The sequence below is a fragment of the Rhinopithecus bieti genome, unplaced genomic scaffold (genome assembly GCF_001698545.2).
Source record: "Rhinopithecus bieti isolate Rb0 unplaced genomic scaffold, ASM169854v2 scaffold_20798, whole genome shotgun sequence".
Classification (NCBI taxonomy): domain Eukaryota; kingdom Metazoa; phylum Chordata; class Mammalia; order Primates; family Cercopithecidae; genus Rhinopithecus; species Rhinopithecus bieti.
This window is the reverse complement of record NW_016810106.1, coordinates 1,097,512-1,117,211: the sequence shown is the minus strand read 5'-3', so window position 1 is coordinate 1,117,211 and position 19,700 is coordinate 1,097,512. Positions and strand designations below refer to the sequence as shown.

At 45.9% G+C, this 19,700-nt stretch overlaps 1 protein-coding gene across 7 annotated transcripts in view; it reads right to left on the bottom strand.

Moving 5' to 3' along the window:
- SLCO3A1 (solute carrier organic anion transporter family member 3A1) overlaps positions 1–19,700 on the bottom strand; it is a 319,916-nt gene that overhangs the window by 46,501 nt on the left and 253,715 nt on the right. For all 7 annotated transcript variants that reach the window (XM_017891361.1, XM_017891359.1, XM_017891363.1 and 4 more), the window contains 2 exons: positions 17,936–18,199; positions 1,633–1,797 (listed from right to left, as the gene is read on the bottom strand). In XM_017891361.1, the coding sequence (XP_017746850.1) occupies positions 1,633–1,797; positions 17,936–18,199 (429 nt within the window). The remainder of the gene's footprint in view (positions 1–1,632; positions 1,798–17,935; positions 18,200–19,700) is intronic.

The following is a 19,700-nucleotide window of genomic DNA, read 5'->3' as shown; positions in this document are numbered from 1 at the left end:
CCTCTGTAAAGGGAGTTCCGTGCAAACTCTTCTATGATGAAGAAGGATAAATCTTGAAAGGTTAGCAGGTTTTAATCAGTCACATAAAGTAAGAATATTCACTCTCTCTCCTGCAAATCCCCAGCTGTGGGCTCCTTTCCCTCCACTGAGAAACCTGCTCAAGTCTTTTCTGTCCCAGCAACCACATAGTCACCACTCTCTCCCTCAACTCCAACACATGCCACAGGCCATGTCTTCTCTCCTTTCACCCCTGGCTAAGTCCCGTGTTCACTGTCTACTCCTTCCCTCTCATGGGCTGCTCTCCACACCACAGAACAGGTGCCACCACTGCCACTTCAGGAACACAGTCCTGACACAGGCTGCAAGCCATCCTCATCATTAAAGCCAACTGGGACATTTGGGCCCTCACCTTGCTTGACTGCTCACATTGCAGATGGCTGCTTTCTTCTTGGAATCATCTCACCCTTGACTTTCATGATCCACATTCTCTGCATTTCTTTTGGATGCTGTTGCTTAAATTTCTCTGCAGACTCCTCTATTTCTTCAGGTTGGGGTTTCACCTATCTTTTTCTAACTCTACACATTTTTCCTACATAAATTCCACTCCAATGTCTTCAACTACCATCCATTTACTGAGGCAACTGAATCTCCACTACTACCTATAACACAGATTATCATCCCAGAGACCCCTCCTGAGCCCCCGGCTAAATACTGGACATCACTTAGATATGCTATGGGCATCTCACACTCAACAGCTTCAGGTCTGAACTAGAAACTTTGCACGGATCTGATTCTTCTTTGTTATTTCCAGTCTTTACAAATGGTACCACAAGCTCTCCAAGCCAGAAACCTGAGAGCCATTGTTGATTCTTCCCTCTCATTTAACTGCTATGTCTCTGTTGCTGTTGTGTCCACTACTGATCAACATCTCAGCTGATTAACTCAACAAATGCAGCTTCCTGTCATCTGAAGTAAAGGATGATATACTGTCACAAGACAAAAAGCAAACTAAGACATGCTGCAGGACCACATTCCCCACCCTGCCTAAACAACACTGCTTCTCATGACTGCAAATTGGTTTTCTTTAATATGTCAACTCCGAACCATTGGCAGTAGAAACCTGTAGTCTACGATTTAAAGAACTGTAAAGCCATGCCTGACCTTGGGGAGAAGGAGTGTCATGATCCATTAGTTATGTCTGCTGTGGGCACAGGGAAGAGTAGGGGAGTGTATGGCTTCCAAGCTCTGCATGTGTTAACTATGAGTTTCATGCTGCCAAGAATATTCTTTCTTTATGTGGCTAAAACCTGCTAACCTTTCCAGATTTATCCTTCTTCATCATATCTTCCCCCAATTTCCCATTTCACACCCATCTGTCAACTTACTGGCCTCTCAAATGTACATTTTATATTTTCACTCTTTATTATCATGTGCTTTTAGCAATTGCTCCAGGCAGGCAAATCTTACTCTGAGAATACACTTTAAATTCCTTGTGCACAGAGGCCACATATATCTTGTTGCTGTAGGCCCAGAGCAGAGTGGGGTTCTTCAGCAGGGCTCAGTAAATTCTTAGTGCCGTAAACACAGGACACCCTCCCCCGACCCTCTCAGAGGGCCTGAAGACACACTCACCAAGCAGCTGGTTGGCAGAAGAGGTGGTGAGGTTAAACTGCTGCTCCAGGTACTTCCCCAAGAAGGCAGCGAAGCCAGCCACCACTGCAATCTCCATGCAGGCAGCCAGGATGATGCAGGTGAACACAGGGTTTGAGAGCAGGTGCTTGGTGACCTTTGGGATCACTGCAGGGAGAGAGAAGGCAGACATTCAGGGTCAAGGTCACACCCTGTGCTCCCATCTTATAGCCTCCTGCTCCTGAGGCCCCTCTTGGCCCGCTCTTGTCCATTTCAGCAAACAGCATCCAGAGGCACCCAGTTGCTCGGGCCAAAATCTACACCCCATAAGTCATCCATGATTGTGCAATCTCTGGCTTCAAAGTATACACTGACATGATGCCAATTACTATGTACTAAAACAGGAGAGACTATACCAGGACTTTTCTTACAGCTCACTAGACACATTGAAAACTTTTTAAAGCAATCTCAGAAGGTGTGTGTATAAAATAAATTATAAATATCAATATATTTAAGTATATGTCAATATACCTGTTGATGGATCTATATATATATGTGTGTTAAGGAAATATACTTAACAGTTTCAAGAAAGATATGAGATTCTTGTGCTCTCCAAAATGTGTACATGCCTAATCAAACCGCTTCTTGCCATCTTCATGGCTACCTCTCTGGCAAAAGTTTCCATCAGCTCTCACTTGAAGACCACCAGAGCCACCCAACTGGGGTCTTAGTTTTCACTCTTGATCCAATATAATCATTCCCTGGGTAGCAGTCAGTGAGATCAGCTCAAATCAGTTTCCTTCTCAAAACCCTGGAATGGTCAAAATCCATACGCTGTGCCATGGCCTGAGGTCTACCCCTCAGTGATCTGATCACACCCCCTAGCCCTTCCTCTTCCCACCCTCCAGTCTAGCCCCAGTGGCTCTTGCTATTTCTCGCCTGTACCCAGGTCCACCCCACCCAGGTCTTTGTCCTTGGGGGTCTTCCCTATGCAAGAATGCTCTTCCTGTAGATCTTTGCTGAATGTGTTCCCTTCTCCCTAGGGGGTCTATTCTCATCACCCGGTCTACCCTAGAAGAAGCCTCCCACTCAGTCCAGGTGCTCAGGGCTTCTATGAGAGCTGATGATGGGCAAAAGTGCTCTGAGGTTCATGTACCACTTTAAATAATGACAGAGCAGGAAAGCAGGAATTGTTGAGGTCTTGTATTTCATTCTTTCTTTATTTACTTTATTTTTCTTAAAGCATGTGGTTTCATACACCACTAAGACTTCCCCTTATATTGGTGCTTTTAAAATAGGAGATTCGTTTTTTAAAAATCCTTTGAAAACAAGCACATTATTTGGATATTCCCAGCAATCAGAATCGTTGGCATGTGGTCTTCAGCCAAGTCTCCTAAATTACGGTATGCTGTATCCTGGCAGTGTGCAAGAGAGCTTTGGGGCACCAGGACAACCCTGTCATTTCAATATTTGTGCCATGATTTAATGTGTCCTTACAACAAAGCTGAAATACAGCTGATACATCTAATGTGTGGTTTCATGGCTGTTATGGCTTAAGACACTGCTAGGTTACAAAAAGTAAGTAGATTTAAAGTTATTTAAAGAGAAGTCTTAGGTGCATAATGGTTCAGGTAGAATGCAAATAAGGCAAAAATTATAGAGGTGGTATCCCAGAAACTAGTTAGGGGAAGTCTGTGCTGCTGCAATCATAAAGTGTGGAATATCTGACATGCAGTTTACTGGTTTCCACCTATACAAACAGAACAGATAAAACACAGAGTCCCAGAGGAAGCAGGTACTACACCACATCTAGGAAAAACTGATCAGTGGCGTGGTGGCATGCAAAATAAACAGGTGGGCAGAGAGTCTCACACTGCATTCCAAGGTGAAGAATTAGCCAGCTGTCCTAAAGAAGCGAGCTAATTATACAGGCTCAATCTCATCTCCTAAGAGATGAAACCTCTAAATGGCCCAACTAATTAGAATAAAATAATAATAGGGGACGCATAAGTTTTTAATGTTAACAGACAAGCTCAATAAGTCAAGAACTGGCAGGTATACAAAACTTAGAATTTATCATTTCTAGGAATGGTATCAAGTTTCAAGAATGAAAATCTACATAGAAGATAGGCATCTAAGTGTTCTTTGACATAACACAAAGAACTTAGTTATGCAAATGGACTGAGTCAGATGACCAAAAGCTTGGAATTGGCAAAGCCTGAGCAACTGAATTCTATGTCATAACTAGATGATAACCAGAGCTGGTGGCCTTGGCTGTTCTGTGGTGGTTCCTTGTAAAATTCCTGAAACCTTAGGAGGCAACTCTCTGATTAAATCAATGCACAAATAAAAATAACACTTTTAAAAGGGTATGAATAAGAATAAAGATAATAAGAAAACAACTTTAAGTCCATGGTATTAATACACTTATACCCTCCTTGATTTTAAGTGTACTGGCCTTTATGTGTGTATTTTGTCTATTTTTACAGGGTTTAAAACATTTACCATCATCTGAATTTTTAGAAATATCACTTCAAATAAATGTTTAGAAGTGTTTACCTTTATAACACCTATATGTAAATGTTGGGAAATTTTCCTGTGTTAAATCCACATTATGTTTAAACTATGGTACAAATATTTAGAGGAATCCTGACTGTGAATTATTTAAACATGTGGATTGTTCAACAGATATAGATGAATTCATTGGGCTTAAACAGAGGACAGTGAGGTAAGCATTTATCTTCATGTACAGAAGCCCCTTGGATGTTAAAACTCTATCCTCATAAATCACTACTAATGAGTGAAAGCTGATTTGCTATAGCGTGTGGCATGCTGTGATGGTGTAGTGTACCCATGGCAAGAGACCTGTTGGTCATGCCACAGAACAATAAGTTTCACAATATAGTGAGAACAGTATGGATCACATCAGGTTATAACAGTGCCTCCTTGTAATGAATACCTTTGAATGTCCTGGCGGTTTATATGTTTTGGCAAGTAATAACGCCATTTCTGCATCACAGTGCTCTTTTGGAATAAAGATACCTAAATTCTGGAAACATTGCCAATGTCAAATAGGCAGGTTGGGGACATTCCAGGAAAATGATCCTCTGCCATGCTTTCACTGTAGCCTTCATTTTCTTTCGTTAGGGTCCAGAATCTTCAGAGTCTAGGATTCCTGAAGAATAAAGCACCACAGCCACGCTTGATCACAAGTAAAATTGCTGCCGGGCTGATATCTCCAGCATTTGCTGATTAGCAACTTTGCTCTTTGGCTCAGAAATGACACTGATGATGATTTCAGTTTGATCACATTATCTATTTAGGTCCTGGTATCTCCCTGTCCTTGTTCAGAGTCACGATGATTTGTTTGGCGATGAAGAAGGCACTGTTCAACGAAGGCAACTCTGGTTAATGGAATACTTTTATACTTCAGCAAGCAATTTAATTATTCTGGAGATAATTCCACTTCAGTGGGAAGGATTCCTTGTCAAGATAGGAGTCTGCCTGCTTTTGTCTTAATATCTAATAACTAATTTCTCCTTGAATTAGATGTGAAAAATCATTAGATTTGAGAATGATCTGACTGAATCGTTTGACTTGAAGAAGCCTCAGTGGGCCTTACTTGCATGAAGAACATTCCTTTTTTTTCCCCTCTACCAAGGCAATTTGCCTCCAGAAATGACAGTTTCCTCTTGGGTTCGCTATTTCCTTCCAGATTCTTCCTCCCATCCCCAGTTTTGTTGCAATCACTTGTAGTACCCTCAAAAGATGACTGCTTTTCAAAGGTTCAGCCTACCTTCCAAAACCCCAGTTTTAGAAGGGCTATTAATTAGCTTGGTCCTAGGGCCAACCCTGTGTTTCAAGCTTTTTCATTCAAATAGATTGTTAAGCCTATAAAATTCTGACTTTTTAAGGAGGCAGCAGCTAATGGGGTGACCCAGGCAAACAGAAACTGGTGAACCAAGGCCACACCACGCCATTAAACATCTACAGACTCTCTTAGCCATGTACCCCCCACCTACCGATTTAGCCTCAGAACTTGGGAGCTGGAGGTGGGAGGTAGGCTGGCTTGAATTATGCAGCCTCACCAGCTGGAGAAACCTTTTCAGCTCTCATTAGGAGCCTGGTACTGTCACCAGCAAGATGAACAAAATTGGAAAGAGCGGCAGGAGAGCGGTCTCTAGGGAAAACAGGTTTTCTACTACTAGTCTTCAAAAGAGATTCCTGTAGGATTAAGGGTTCTTGGAAACTTATAGGTCCTTCAGGATGGAGAAAGGCAGATTTTAGAGGAGTCATGAAAACTAATGTTGACAGAGCATTTCCTTTGTGCAAAAATGCAGTTCTAAATGCTTACATATCTGCTCACATCAAACCTGTGATCTTGGAACTATTAAATCCCCCATTTACAGATGAAAAAACTGAGGCAGAGGGGGTCCCATGGTTAGAGCAGCACAGCAGAAACTCAAACCCTGGTACCTGCTGCCATGGCATGTGCTTGTAACCAGTATGCTATTCTGGTCTGGCTTCTGAGCTGCTCCTGGTTTGAAGATTAAGCATGCAGGCTACTCCTGGTAGTCAAAGGTGCAGCTTAATTCTAAGAAATACTGATAGTAATAGCAATGATAATAATAAAAAAATTCTACTTAGGTTGGGGAAAATGACCAGATCTGGCATTTGGGGATGTATCTGGGACTTAGTCTTTTTTTTTTTTTTTTTGTGGGAAGAGAACTAGGAAAGAGAGGGAGGGAGAAATATTAATAAAAGGAAGAAAGAATTATAGAGCTGAAAGAGGAGGCTTGTACTGTAGAAATGGTTTTGCTGAATGAGGTTGTATAAAATAATGGCTAAGAACCTGGTCTAAGGTTCTTAGACCAGGAGTCAGGTAATGGGGATTTGAATTCCGGCTTCAAGGCTTTAGTAGATGTGGAAGTGACTGGAGCACAGAACTCCATCCCACAGACTGCTATAAAGATGAAATGAGACCCAACTGTGTAAAGCATGTGGCCCGGTGTCTCTGGCACACGAGTGTGAGCTCAGTACGAATCATAATTAATATAAAAGAAGTGATCCATGGTTAAGTCAGGGAGGAAACCCTGAGGCTCCTTGTCATGTGTAGTGTTCCTCAGAGCCATGGGGATACACGGCTTGCTGCAGATGTATCTGTGTGTGCTGCTTGGTGAGCTAGCAGAGAAGGGAAAGAGCGTGGGGTGGGGCAGCCACAGCCATGGAGAAGGTGGGCTGGGCTTAGTTCCCGGGCCATCTCTGTGGTTGAGAAGAGCTCCCACCTCCAGAAGGCCAGGCAGCAGGCCAGGTCAGGAAACAATGTACTTGTCCATGGCCTTGATTTCCATGTCCAATTCCCTGGAATTGAAGTTGCCCCAGGCAGTGGTTACTGTGGGGCTCAGTGTACCTGCTGGACTCGGTGTATTTCTGCTTTTAATCTCTCTACTGAAGTTGGCCTTGATTTTCTTTTCCTTTGATAACATTGCTGTCAACACACCACTGTCAGGGCTCCCGAGAAGGGGAGATGAAGCTAATGCATGCAACTGCTCAGTAATTACAATGGTAGCCAATGCTTTTTGGGTTACCAGTGTTTGATGGGGCACTGTGCTAAGGGCTTTTCATTTAATTCTCACAAGCGTTACAACAGCAGGTCATCTTAACATCATCATTCCTGACATGAGATAACCAAGGCTTCATTGAGAGGCTGTAAATTCCACCTTGCCCAAGAATGCAGAGCTGGGAGGTGAGGGAGAGTGGATTTGAACTAAGGTCAGCCTGAGCTCCAAAGTCCACATTCTTAACATTCAGGTATTTTGTGGGGACCTGAATCTATAAAAGTTGTTTTTCTGAATGTTGAGTTGCCATGAGGAGCTTCCCAACAAATGAGACCCACAGGAAAGAGAGAACAGAGAGGCAGGGAGAGCTTAGATGAAATAACTGATAGTCTTCAAATCATAACTTAAAAGGGAAAGAGGAAGAAATAATAAAGATGTAGAAAAATACTGTGATGGAAGTACAGGTGTGAATCCAAGGTGGGGTGACTCCTAGGAAAAATAGTGTCATGGAATAGCATCAGTTTAGCAACCACCGCGTTGGTTGCTGATGTGCCCCGTGCAGGCTTATGCCCCCCACTGGATGCCCTTGCCCGAGTCCTTCTCTTCTCACAAGCCAGAAGCCACCTAGGAGCAAGGATGGATCAGCTCTATCATTAGATGTGAGCACCATGCCCAGTAAGAGCAGACGCTTAACAAACTCAAGGTGTCTTAAAGAATCTAATAAATAAATTTAAAAATGAATGAATGAATCGCAGAGCTTTGAAGGGTTAACTGTTACAGCCTCTTAAGAAACTTTGAGGCAACAGAAACAAACTTATGAACAAACCATTAGTGACATTCCACAGGTTCACTGTCCGGGTGGAAACACATTTAGACCCTTGCTTCTACAGTCAGGGTGAGCTTATTTGGTAAGTCAGTCTCCTGCCAATACATGTCACCTGTCTGCACAGATGCAGGAGGACCAGTTCTGACCTGTTGCCCCCAGAGGAGGTCAAAGAACCTCCATGGCTTCTGGCATTCATGTGCAATTGGGAGTTCACATAGAATCATCTAGGGGGCTTTGAAAACATCCAGATGCTTGGACCCCTTCTTTACCCACAGAATCAGAATTCCTGGGCTGTGGCCCACACACAGGATGGCTCAAGAAACTCCATAGGTGATGCTGACTCAAACTCCTGGCCTATGGGGCCAGAAATCCAGAACGTCAGTCTCTTCTTCATTTACACTGTCGATTCTGGAGGTATCTAAGCCATTCCCTTGCATAGGGGTGGAGGAAAGCCCAGGAGGGAGAGGAGGCCTGCAGCATCTGGGAGTCTTCTAAAAGCAAGTGCCTGCCACACACTGGCCCCAGATGGGGCAGCCTCCGGCTCCAGGTTCAGAACCAATGTGGTTTCACTGATTTGGATGAGGTTGCCTCCTAACCTCTGCCCTGGGCTATTGAGGACCCCAGGGGAGCGCTTCCTAGCACCTTCTCATTGCAGGTTTGAGAGAAGCAGCGACCGGGTTTCCTTTTGACCATCCTCTGGAGGTAAGAGGCACAGAGTAGTGCTAACTTTGCACAGAAAAGCTCGTGGCTTGAGTGAACAAATAAGAAATGATCAGCACCAGAAATTAGTGTTTAGAATGAAATCCCAATGTTGGCTGGGTGCGGGCTGGCTAGGATAACTCCCCCATCAATTCTATTGATTCCTTTAAAGTCACTAACGCTTCATAACCCCACCAAGAAGGCCCAAGAGAAAAAGAATCGTGTGGCTGCCCATTAGATAGTTTAAAGCACGAAGCAAGTGTCTGCAGAGGCCCAGTTAGCTTCCTGCAAGCTGCAGCTCCAAGTTGGCGTCGCCCCAGTCATTTCTGTCCCTCCGGAGTGTGAAGTCAGAAAAGCGCAGGCTCCACTCAAGATCACAGAGAAGAAGAAAGGAGCCTGGGAGGTAGCATCGTCTTATTCAGACTCGACATGGTGTCTTTCCAGGTCAGAGGCAGCAGAGAGAAAAAGACTAAGGGAATAGTCTTTGTGTAAGCAAACAGCCGCTTTCACTGCTCCTGGCCAGCCCCTAAGAACCTTCTCTGAGAGAGTGGTGGCCCACCTCTGTGGCAGCAAGGCTGACTGCATTTGGCATTCATGAAAATTCTAACAATGGGGGCATTCACCCTGGAAAGTCTGTAAAGAGAAATACTGACATTCACAAAGAAACAGTGGGGGTGAAATACCCAATGGACATAAATGCCCATCTTTAAGCCTAGAGTTCCTGATGTTATTGCCTCAAGTGTTGAGTTTACAGCAGGCCTTCTCAGAGCCTTCATGTGCTAATATATCACTTATGAATCTCCACGAGGATCACAGTGTCTACAGTGTCCCCAGCTTATTCGTTGAGTGAGTCCCCTGCCATTACATGTCCCGTGCCTGTACAAATGCAGGAGGACCAGCTCTGACCTGTTGGCCCCCAGAGGAGGCCACTCAACGAACCCCCATTGCTTCTGGCATTCATTTGCAATTGGGAGTTCACATAGAATCATCTAGGGGGCTTTGAAAACATTCAGATCCTTGGACCTCTTCTCTACCCACGGAATCAGAATTCCTGGGCTGTGGCCCACACACAGGGTGGTTCAAGAAACTCCACAGGTGCCGACTCAAACTCCTGGCTGGAAACAAGCGCTCCTCAGATAAAGTCCAGATACTTCAGAAGGGCAATGCTAAGGCTTTCAGTAACTCATTCATAATTTCACAAAAGCCTCCATGAGCAGCTTCAGATACCAGGAACTGCTGGTGAGGAAGCAGCCCCTAGTCTGCCTCCTAGCATGACCTTTTCTAAAACCAGACGTCTAGCTCCCAGTAATGTCTTGGGCATTCCTGTCCATGTGTCTCTGCTTATCCCTGTCCCCCATCCCAAAGTTCTTCTCTCTCCATCCACAGGGATCCTGCTCATCCTTCCAGATTGGGGTGAAATGCTACAGTCTTTAAGCTAGTATCTCCAAGTCCCCTATCTCTGGTCCTCAGTTCATCCATTTGAACCTCCTGTGAGCCTTTCCACTGTCTACCCTGTATTCTGGAAGCATTAGCCAAGTGGCCACAGAGTTAATGTGAATAAAACAGTTCCGAGTCACATGTCTGAGGAGTATGAATCTCAGAAAGGGTCAAACAGCACACAGGTTCCCAAAGTTATTTGGCCATCTAACCATTTCCCCATCCTTCTGTTATTGCTGCTGCTGATTTGTTTTTCCCTGAGCATCTCAAGGGACCCTATTTGGGAAACGCTGCCTTCTAATTATTTCCTTCATTCTTTCACTCAACACATGCTCCAGGAATATCAACAAAGTGCCAGGCATCATGCTAGGCACCCTCACATGGTTTGTCTCAGGAGCTTTGCTGAAATAACTTGAGAAGTGCAGCTGTAGCTTATCTCTGGACCTATCCCTCCCGTGCTGTCCACAGCAGGTCCCCTATTAATCAATATTGATGAGAACTTAAGCCAGTGACCAGTCTGGTCTGTGGGGACCTATAAAAACAACTCCTGTGACATGGCAGAATGTAAATCACAGCCTGGCACAGGATTCCAAGCATTTGGGAGGGCAGATGGTCTCCTTCACCATGGAATCAGGAAAGAAAAAGTTTAACGGGAAATCCACACACAGGAAGAACATGGTTCTGAGGACACAGTGCATGATTTAAAAAACATGCTCAGCTGGTTAGCTGGCAGAACAAGGACTCTCAGATCACCAGGTTCCTCATAACATTATGCTGAAAGGCACAGAGTTTTAATTAAGAAAAATGTAGCAGAAACTGACAGCTAGATGGTAATGGATGGAGGAGGCCAAGATGCAGAAGCATGAGGTGGGTCCTGTGGCCAGGCATGAGCTGTGGAGAGGCATGAGCTGGGTCCTGTGGCCAGGCAAATCTGTGGCTCCTGCTGAACTGTGAGAAGCACAGTGGTGGGGCGGGGTGAATGTGCTCCCTGACCAAGATGTAAAGCACCTGCCAGAAGATGGGTAAGTGACAACATGAAGCCCAAAGTCCCCAGGGCAAGTCAGTTTTGGCTCCAGGGCTGGCACATCCTCTACCATTCAGCAGCCAGGATGCCAGGAGCAGATCCTCTCCAACACAGGTAGTCACATGTGGGCCGGTGGTGGCACTCAGAACACCTGAAGCTCTTGCCAAGTCTACGTCCATGGATTGGTCAAACACAGGCCAAAACCCTGAGTGGGAAGCAGGAGACAGGGGAGCTTTAGGGAAAGCAGCAATCCATTTATTCCCTCCCCTATCAAATAGCAGGAACTGAGCCTCTGCTGTGTACCAGGACATGAGCAAAAACAATTACAGTCTCTGCTTTCATGAAACGTACAGAGTAAGTGAATAAAGGAAAATTATTCACACACATAAAGGAAAATTATGATGTGCCTTGGAAGGGGTACCACCGGGTCAGGAAGATGTTCCTAAGTAATGACACATGAGTTGATGTCTGAAGATGAAATCAGAATTCCAGTAGAGGGAACAAATGCAGAGTCCTAGGAGGAAAGGAGCCTGGGGTATAAGGAGAACTAAAAAGAGGCCAGTGAGGTGGGCGTGGAGGGAACAGGGCATGACTGGCATGAGAAGTTTGGAGGGACTCAGTGATAATGGAAGGACTTTGCCTCCATCTCTTAAAGCAAGAGGCAGCAACTCGATCAGATGTGTTCCGAAAAGATCACAGGGTGGACAACAGCCTGGAGGGCCCAGGGCATGCTGGAGTGTGGAGTGTTACCTTGTAAATGTTAACAAGGACCCTCAGATCAACAGAGATCAAGAGCAGGCTGGAGAGAGATTTGGGTGGCAAAATTGGCTGAACTCCATGATGGACTGCATTGCTGGAGGGGAGGTAAGAAGGACCTAGGAGGATCTCAGCTCCTCAAAAGGTGAACTTTCTCTAGAGCTTGGGTTCTGGATGGCCTCTTTTGGAGGGGGAGCAGGCTGCAGAAGTGTACGTTTCTCAGACACAGGAAGGGCTTTGTTACATGGGCCCCAGCCTGATTCCCTTTCTTTTCTTCCAGCAGTTTATGAACAATTTAGTGAACCCTTACAGGAAACAGGGGAAAGAGCACAGGATTATGGAGTCTGGAAAATTAGGTCCAGCCCAGCCACGGGAATCTAAGTACCGGGTTTAACATCACTCAGGGATCAGGAGAGAGGTTAGTAACATAACCACCCCATCAGCCACCTGTGGGGGCCAAATGGGAGGCCGATGCAAGAGCTCTAGAAATCATAACTCATCTCCTAGATTTGGGTGGTGGCTTTAAAGACTCTGAGCCTGAGGCCCCAGCCCTGCCTACTCAGCTGGCACCTGCTGGCACCTGCTATCTTTTCTGGGACAGGAAGAGACCACTTGGCAGTCAGTGTGAAGTGCTCAGAGACAAGAGTGCTCAGCTTTTGATTGCGCTGCTCTTTCAGGGATCAAAGGCAGGACTCCCCCTTTGGATTTTAAACCTCTGGTGCGATTACACTCATCCCAGCTAGAAAACCTGGCAGAGGGTCAGGACAGGCCAATGCTGGCAGGGAGTTGGTTCTTCCCTTCTTCTTAGGCTGCAGCTGTGTCTGAAAGACCCATCATTTCAGGGTACATCTGTGCTGTTGCAGCCAGCAGCTGGAGTTTTAGTATACTCTGCTAAGAAGTCAGTTAGCACCTGCTGACGCCACTTATTCTTTAAGAGAGTGTCCGTTTACTGTCAGAAGTGGCAGCATAATGCCATGGTTAAAAAAACAGACACTGGAGCCTTTGCCCGGGTTCAAATGCCTTTCCTTTCTATCTATAAGCCTCACTTTCTTTATTGGTAAGTGGTACCAATGCCTCCTAAGGTACAGGGATGAAATATAACAGTGCACAAAAAAATCATTACCTGCTATTTGTGCATGTGTCCACGTCTATACATACATGCAGGCTGGCAAGAAAGTATTCACTTATTACTTCATTCAACCAGTATCACCTACATGCTATGCACTGTTCTGTGCATTGGAAATGAACAGATGAACTACAGTTTCATCCCTGGAAAATGCATAATCTTTGGGCAGACACAGACAAGCAGAGAGACTGCCACGGTAATGTGTTCACAGGTGCTCTGCAGGGATTCCGGGGACCTCAGAGGAACGCAGCTAACCCAGCACTGGGTACACAGGGGCATGTACACTGAGGGGCTTTGGGGGGCTTCCTGGGGAGGTGAGAAGAGAGTCCAGCCCAGAAGTGAACTGAAGAAAGAAGGGCATTCCAGGGAGAAATAGCAGCAAACAAGAGACTGCCTGATGCATTCCAGGAAATGTACAGAGCTGGAGGGAGAAGGCACATGGACATGCGGCTGCAGAAGAGACCCTTGTCACATCCATCAAGGCCTCTCAGGGCAAGAGATGCCAGAGACAACTTACAATGAAGCACAAAACTGTGGGGGTGATATTTAATACACTATCTGATGGTGATACTATACATTTGTCTATTACAGTCCCTGAACTTCTTCCCTCCAGGTGTAGCCTCTCACAAGCAATTCTGCAAACTCTGAGCATTTGCTAGATTCAGCACACTAGGTGCAGCCTTGTCCACACACGGCTTACCAAGTAGGAAAGGGGAGGAGAGGACACAAGAGGATGAACGTGAGGTGTGTAAAAAACAGGCCATCCAAAATGCAAGATCAGGGAGCAGCAGAGCCTGAGCCACGTCTTAAAGGAAAAGTTATTTGGTGGCACAGCTGAGAAGTAAAAATGTGCCTTGGCTTGGCAGGCCCCCACATTGGGGAGATACTGGAGTGTAACAAACCCAAGTATTTGTTCATCTGCTTTCTGCATGGTAAGATGGTTATGGGGCTGTTGCTATAAGATGGGGACTTCCAGGCTGACCTGGAGCAAGACTCTGGGCTTTCTGTCTCTCAGCTTTGGATAAGGGTTGCAAACCCAGTTGATGTCTGACTGTTGGAAGCAGATCTCTGAAGCCCGCTTTTTTTAGGGGAAGGCTCTGAAAATCGAACCACAGACTCTAACCCCCATATCACCAGAGCTTGGTTTCCTCATCTATAGACAGGAATAAACAGTGATACTGACCTTACACAGTTTTGGTAAAGACTAAAGCAGACACTACATGTGAAAGCTGAGAGGAGTTAAGTGATGTGGCCAAGCCTGCATGATTAAGAAGTGACTGAGCAGGCCGGGTGCGGTGGTTCAAGCCTGTAATCCCAGCACTTTGGGAGGCCAAGACGGGCGGATCACGAGGTCCGGAGATCAAGACCATCCTGACTAACACGGTGAAACCCCATCTCTACTAAACACATAAAAAATTAGCCGGACGCCTGTAGTCCCAGCTACTCGGGAGGCTGAGGCAGGAGAATGGCATGAACCGGCAAGGCGGAGCTTGCAGTGAGCCGGGATCTGGCCACTGCACTCCAGCCTGGGCGACAGAGCGAGACTCCGGCTCAAAAGAAAAAAAAAAGAAGTGACTGAGCTAGGTTTTAACCCAGGTGGGTCTGCCTCAAAGCAGAGAGCCCCATTTTCTCCCAGGAGCAGGGGAAGACTCTCTAAGTTCCAGAGAAGAGGGGCTGGAAGGGCTCTTCTTGGCGCAATGCCAGCTCTTCTCAGGGGCCTTTGCTGTCTGCAGAGCATGGCAGGGGACACAGATTGATGGCCAAAGAAGAAACCCATTTGCAAGCTCAGACAAAATGGATGAGAAATTGCAACATAGAGGTTTTAGGAGCAATGTCAAGTCTATGTATACATGCAATTCTGTTCAGCTTATTTAAATCCACAAATGTGTAACACACTGCATGTATAGCATTGCATTTGAAGTGTGGGTTTCCCAGGATGCAAACTGGATGAAGGGTTTTGGAATGCCAGGGAACACTGCACGGTGGTTTTGGTGGAAAAGCTCATATAGCAAAAACATGTGTCTCACATGGAGAAATAAATCATGTAAACAACTGTGGCCCCACTTCATGCACTGGCACGTACAAAATGTGTTTATTAGCATAATAGCTCACTTCACTGTATTTTGGCTCTTAAGGAGTCTTGTAGAAACACTTTCTTCCTTTCCTGTTGGGACATCATGTTAGTCCATTATGGACCAATTGCTTCAGGGAATTGTTAATTCTAAATTAAAATCATTAACCATCAGAAGCGAAGCCTGTGTGTATACAGATTACAATTTGTAATCAATATGGCCTCGCAGGTCCCAGACTCGTCTACCTGATTGTGTACTTGTCAGCTCAACGGCAGCTCACCCAGAGTGCTTGCTTACCTTGTCATTGCTTTGACCTTGCCTATTGCAACCTAGGAGAATATAAGTTCCAGAATATAAATCGCTTTAGTCTAGGCTGTGCTCAGCATCTAGAAGAGTCTCAGTAACTACCAATGGATAAAACAAATGAGTTAACGAGCAACTGAATCATGACCCAAGAATGCTGAAGCCATGGTAGGCCTCAAGACTCGGCTCAGCTCTGCTGCTGACCCTTCCCTCACCCGCAACTCATGGCCCAGGAGCAGTGGGCTTCTCTCTGTCTCCTTGCTGCATTTCTGTAACCACCTGTATTGCTTGTTATTGCGGTTCTCAAAACACTGGGCTGCCTTTGCTGACTTACAGGCCTGATCCTATGTGGGATGGTGAGTTCTCTGATGGCACCATTATATCTTTTCATCTTTTATTCCCAGAGATGAAAGATAAGTGATTACTAGTGCCACTTTTACAATCAGAGCCCTTGGGAAAACAGGGTCATTATCCTGAGATGGGGAGCGACTTGGAAATGCTGTAGTCGCCCAGGGCCAGGATGTCCTTTGAAAGCCACACTCTCATACCTGCCCAATTTATTCCTAGGGGTCTAGTTACCAGGACACTTTCTATGGATGGCTGTTCTATTAGGGGAGTCGCAGGCATCACTCTCCTGCTACTAGGGGAGTCGCAGGCACCTTCCTTGCCTGGGGGCTGCTGGAAGTGAGCCTATTTTATTAAGCACACATGCATGGGGACGGGGGCATTCCAAGCCAAGGCAACCTTAGAGGACACAGATTGGCTGGCCTTCTCATCTACCAATGCATTCTGGAACTTAAATTTTATGGACGATTCCAAATTACAGCATTGGTAGAAACCATTGTGGAACACGGGGCCAGACATAACATTAGGATATTAAAATTGTCTCTCTTCAGAAATAACACAAGTTCTTCAGATTCCTAACTAACAGGTTAGGAATAAGTCCAGACTAACAGGTACGATTAACAGACAGTCTTCTGTAGCAGTGCTTTCATTTTTGAGACAGCACTGGCAGTGAGGAATTGTGTTATTACAGTTTTACACTCATGGAAAAGAAGCAGGGGGGAGTTAATGATTGCAGGGCTGGTGAGGAACAGAACAGGGGGCTGAGCACAAAGCAGTTCAAGCTTCTCTCCACGAATGTCTAGCATCTCCATAGAAGGCACACATTGTTACACAGAAGTTCAGTAAACAGACTTTGACTGCTAGGAAATGTCTAAAGCACAAGAGGACTGCATCTGCCACTGCTGAAGTCTGATCTGGCTGAGTGCCTCATTTCTGCACAGAGGGCACTGACCACCTCCCTTCTGCATCCCAGCTTCCCTGGGAAGTAGTGCCTGACCTTGCCCCTCGCTGCATGAGCCCACTCATTTCTAAAATCCAGCAGGACTTCAGGGGAGCTGAGTAAGGAGTCGTGTGCATTAAGGAACCCCACACATACCTCGCCTGATGGTCGCTGAGCAGCTTCTGAGACTGCCAGGCTACATTCAGCTCCTCGTCATTTTCCTCATCTTTAAAGGATTGTGCTGAAGATGGAAACAACTTGGGGGGTGGGGGGGCTCTCATTCTCATTCTCCATCATTGTTTGTGCTTCACCATTTTTTCAGAAAAGTTGCACATTTTTCTTTAAAAAATGATAGCAAGAGCTTTGCTGCATTCTAAAGTGTGACTGTGTCATTAAGACTGGGTTAATATTTCTTTCTTCAGGAAAACATCTCTCATCTTTAGTGGAGGCAATGAAAGGACAAAGTGAATCTATAGAAATGTACTTTGGAGTTGGCTTTATTTTTTTTTTTTTTTTTTGAGATGGAGTCTCACTCTGTCACCCAGGCTGGAGTGCAGTGGTGCAATCTCGGCTCACTGCAACCTCTGGTGAGCTTGAACCCAGGATCAACTGATTCTCCTGCCTCAGCCTCCCGAGTAGCTGGGATTACAGGCACATGCCACCAAGCCCGGCTAATTTTTGTATTTTAGTAGAGATGGGGTTTCACCATGGTGGCCAGGCTAGTCTCAAACTCCTGACCTCAAGTGATCCACCTGCCTTGGCTTCCCAAAGGGCTGGGATTATAGGCGTGAGCCACCGCGCCAGGCTGGAGGTGGCTTTTTAAAGAATGCTGATATCAGGCAAAGGAAGCCAACTTCAAAAGTCCTTTATTGCTTCCAGGGGCTTATAGGTGGCCTGAAAGAATTCAAAAAAGCTCCACAGAATATTTTGCTTCCTTCTAAAGACATTTATGTTTATTAAATGTCAGGTCCTATATTAACCACTGGGTCCCTTTAACAAATAGTAGCTACTTCATTTTTGTTTTTATTAAGCAAGTCAGGTTATTTACTTCTCAGAAATAAGTTAAGCACCTGGCTGGTAGAGGCCAGCCATGCAAGCCAATATTATTCTGCCTCCACCAAGTCCCCAAGCACCCCAGTCCTGGGTGCCACCCCTTCACTCATCACCCCCATCCCAATCCCCCTACTGTTCTGAGCAGAGGCAGATGAGGCCACCTTTACCTCTCAGCTGCTGGAAACAGGAGGCACTGCTGTCTGGCTCCAGGGGGTGCCTCAGGACCCCGTTGCTGGGCTTGGGCCTCTCGTATTCTCTTTCGGGGAGCATGGCCTGCTCGCTTTCCATGGCGGGGTCTGAGTGCGGGGGCAGGGACTGTGGAAACCCAAACATCAAGAGGGAAGAGAAGAAGAGTAAGGCACCGCAGAGCAGAAAGCCACCCCACCAGGCTCCGATCCAGCGGGGGTCATCCGGAGTGATGTCCAGGTTACCTGCAAATGGAAAGAGCACAGCTTAGTGGAGAAAAGAAGGCTGCACCACTGGGGATTTTGCTGAGAATCTGACTCAGTTGAATAGAGAGGGCAAGGGCTCTAGAAATGACCTGGGGTTGGGAACAGTGGCTGCCAGGCTACGAAGCCTATTGTTGCACATCAGCAGTTCTGTTTCTCTCAAAGCCGAAGGCTGATCACATTCCCTCCTTAATTTTCTTGTCTACCCTGTGTTTACATCAGTCTAAACAAGAACAGTGAGAAGCCAGACATTCTCTGAATTTAGGTTAAAACTGACTGGCTTGGCAGAGCTGCCAAGGTGTGTTCAAAGAAACACAAGGGAGTGTTTATTGTTCAGAGGTAGATTTTCATCAGGCATATTCACTCTTGGCTTCCAAAAAGCAGCTCATATGAGATCCCACTCAAAGCCCCACTCACTGTCTTAAATTAGGTTCACAGCTCGTAAGGGGAGGCACACAATAGGGTTTTACAGCATGGCCTCTGAAGCCAGGCTGCCTGGGTTGAAGTCCTACCCCTTGGTCTCTGTGTGACCCTAGGCCAGTGGTTTGAACTCTCTATGCCTCAGTTTACTGATCTGTATAACATCTATGATGATGGCAGTACTTAGTGGGAAGATCAAATGACCACACCAGACATAAAATGCTCAGAAGAGTACCTGGCACATGCTGGGGCATCCAGATGATGGTAGCCTGTTATTTATGGTGAGGGTCCTTTGTTTCCATGCTACTAGTGGAGAGGTGAATGCCAACCTTGGTGGTGGCCTGTGGCTTGGCACCAGCTCTCTAATACAACGCTTTGCAGCCAACTCATGTGCTTAAAGGTACTATGCATGTGGTTTGGTGGCCTTGTACCACTATTTCTTTGATTTTGCCAGCTAAGTCACAAGAACATAAACTTCAGCTTACCCTTTGGTACAGTTTTTTTCTTTCTCTCTCTTTACAACTGCCTTGCACAGCACGGCTCCCAGGCGAGCTGCTTAGAAATGTCTCTTTGATAACAAACCATGCCCCTGGAACACGGAAGGAGAACTGGGGAGATCTGGGCAATGGTGTATGAAGTAGGACCAACAGGGCTGCAGGCCTGGAGCAGATGGATGGACAGCTCTGGGAAGAGTAATGACCGCAGACACCAGATGAACACTTCAGCATTCATAAAATGCTCTCCCTGAAGACTCCTCAGCTAGCATTAATGATAATGCCAGTCATCATTTATTGAGGGTTTCCTCTGCACCAGGCATTACGCAGAGCACATTCTTAACTGTTCCAGCCAACCTTCCCCATAACTCTACAAGGCAGGACTTTTATTATCTCTATTTTCTATAGACGAAGAAACTGAGGCTTAGAAAGGTTAGGTTCCTTGCCCAGGTTCATGGGGCTGAAGGACGGAACACAGGTATACACATGCCAAGGTCCACGCTCTCACCTTTCTGTTCCACTGCCCCTCTTCAATGTCTGGACTTTGTTTTGGGCTCCCTATAGGGCCT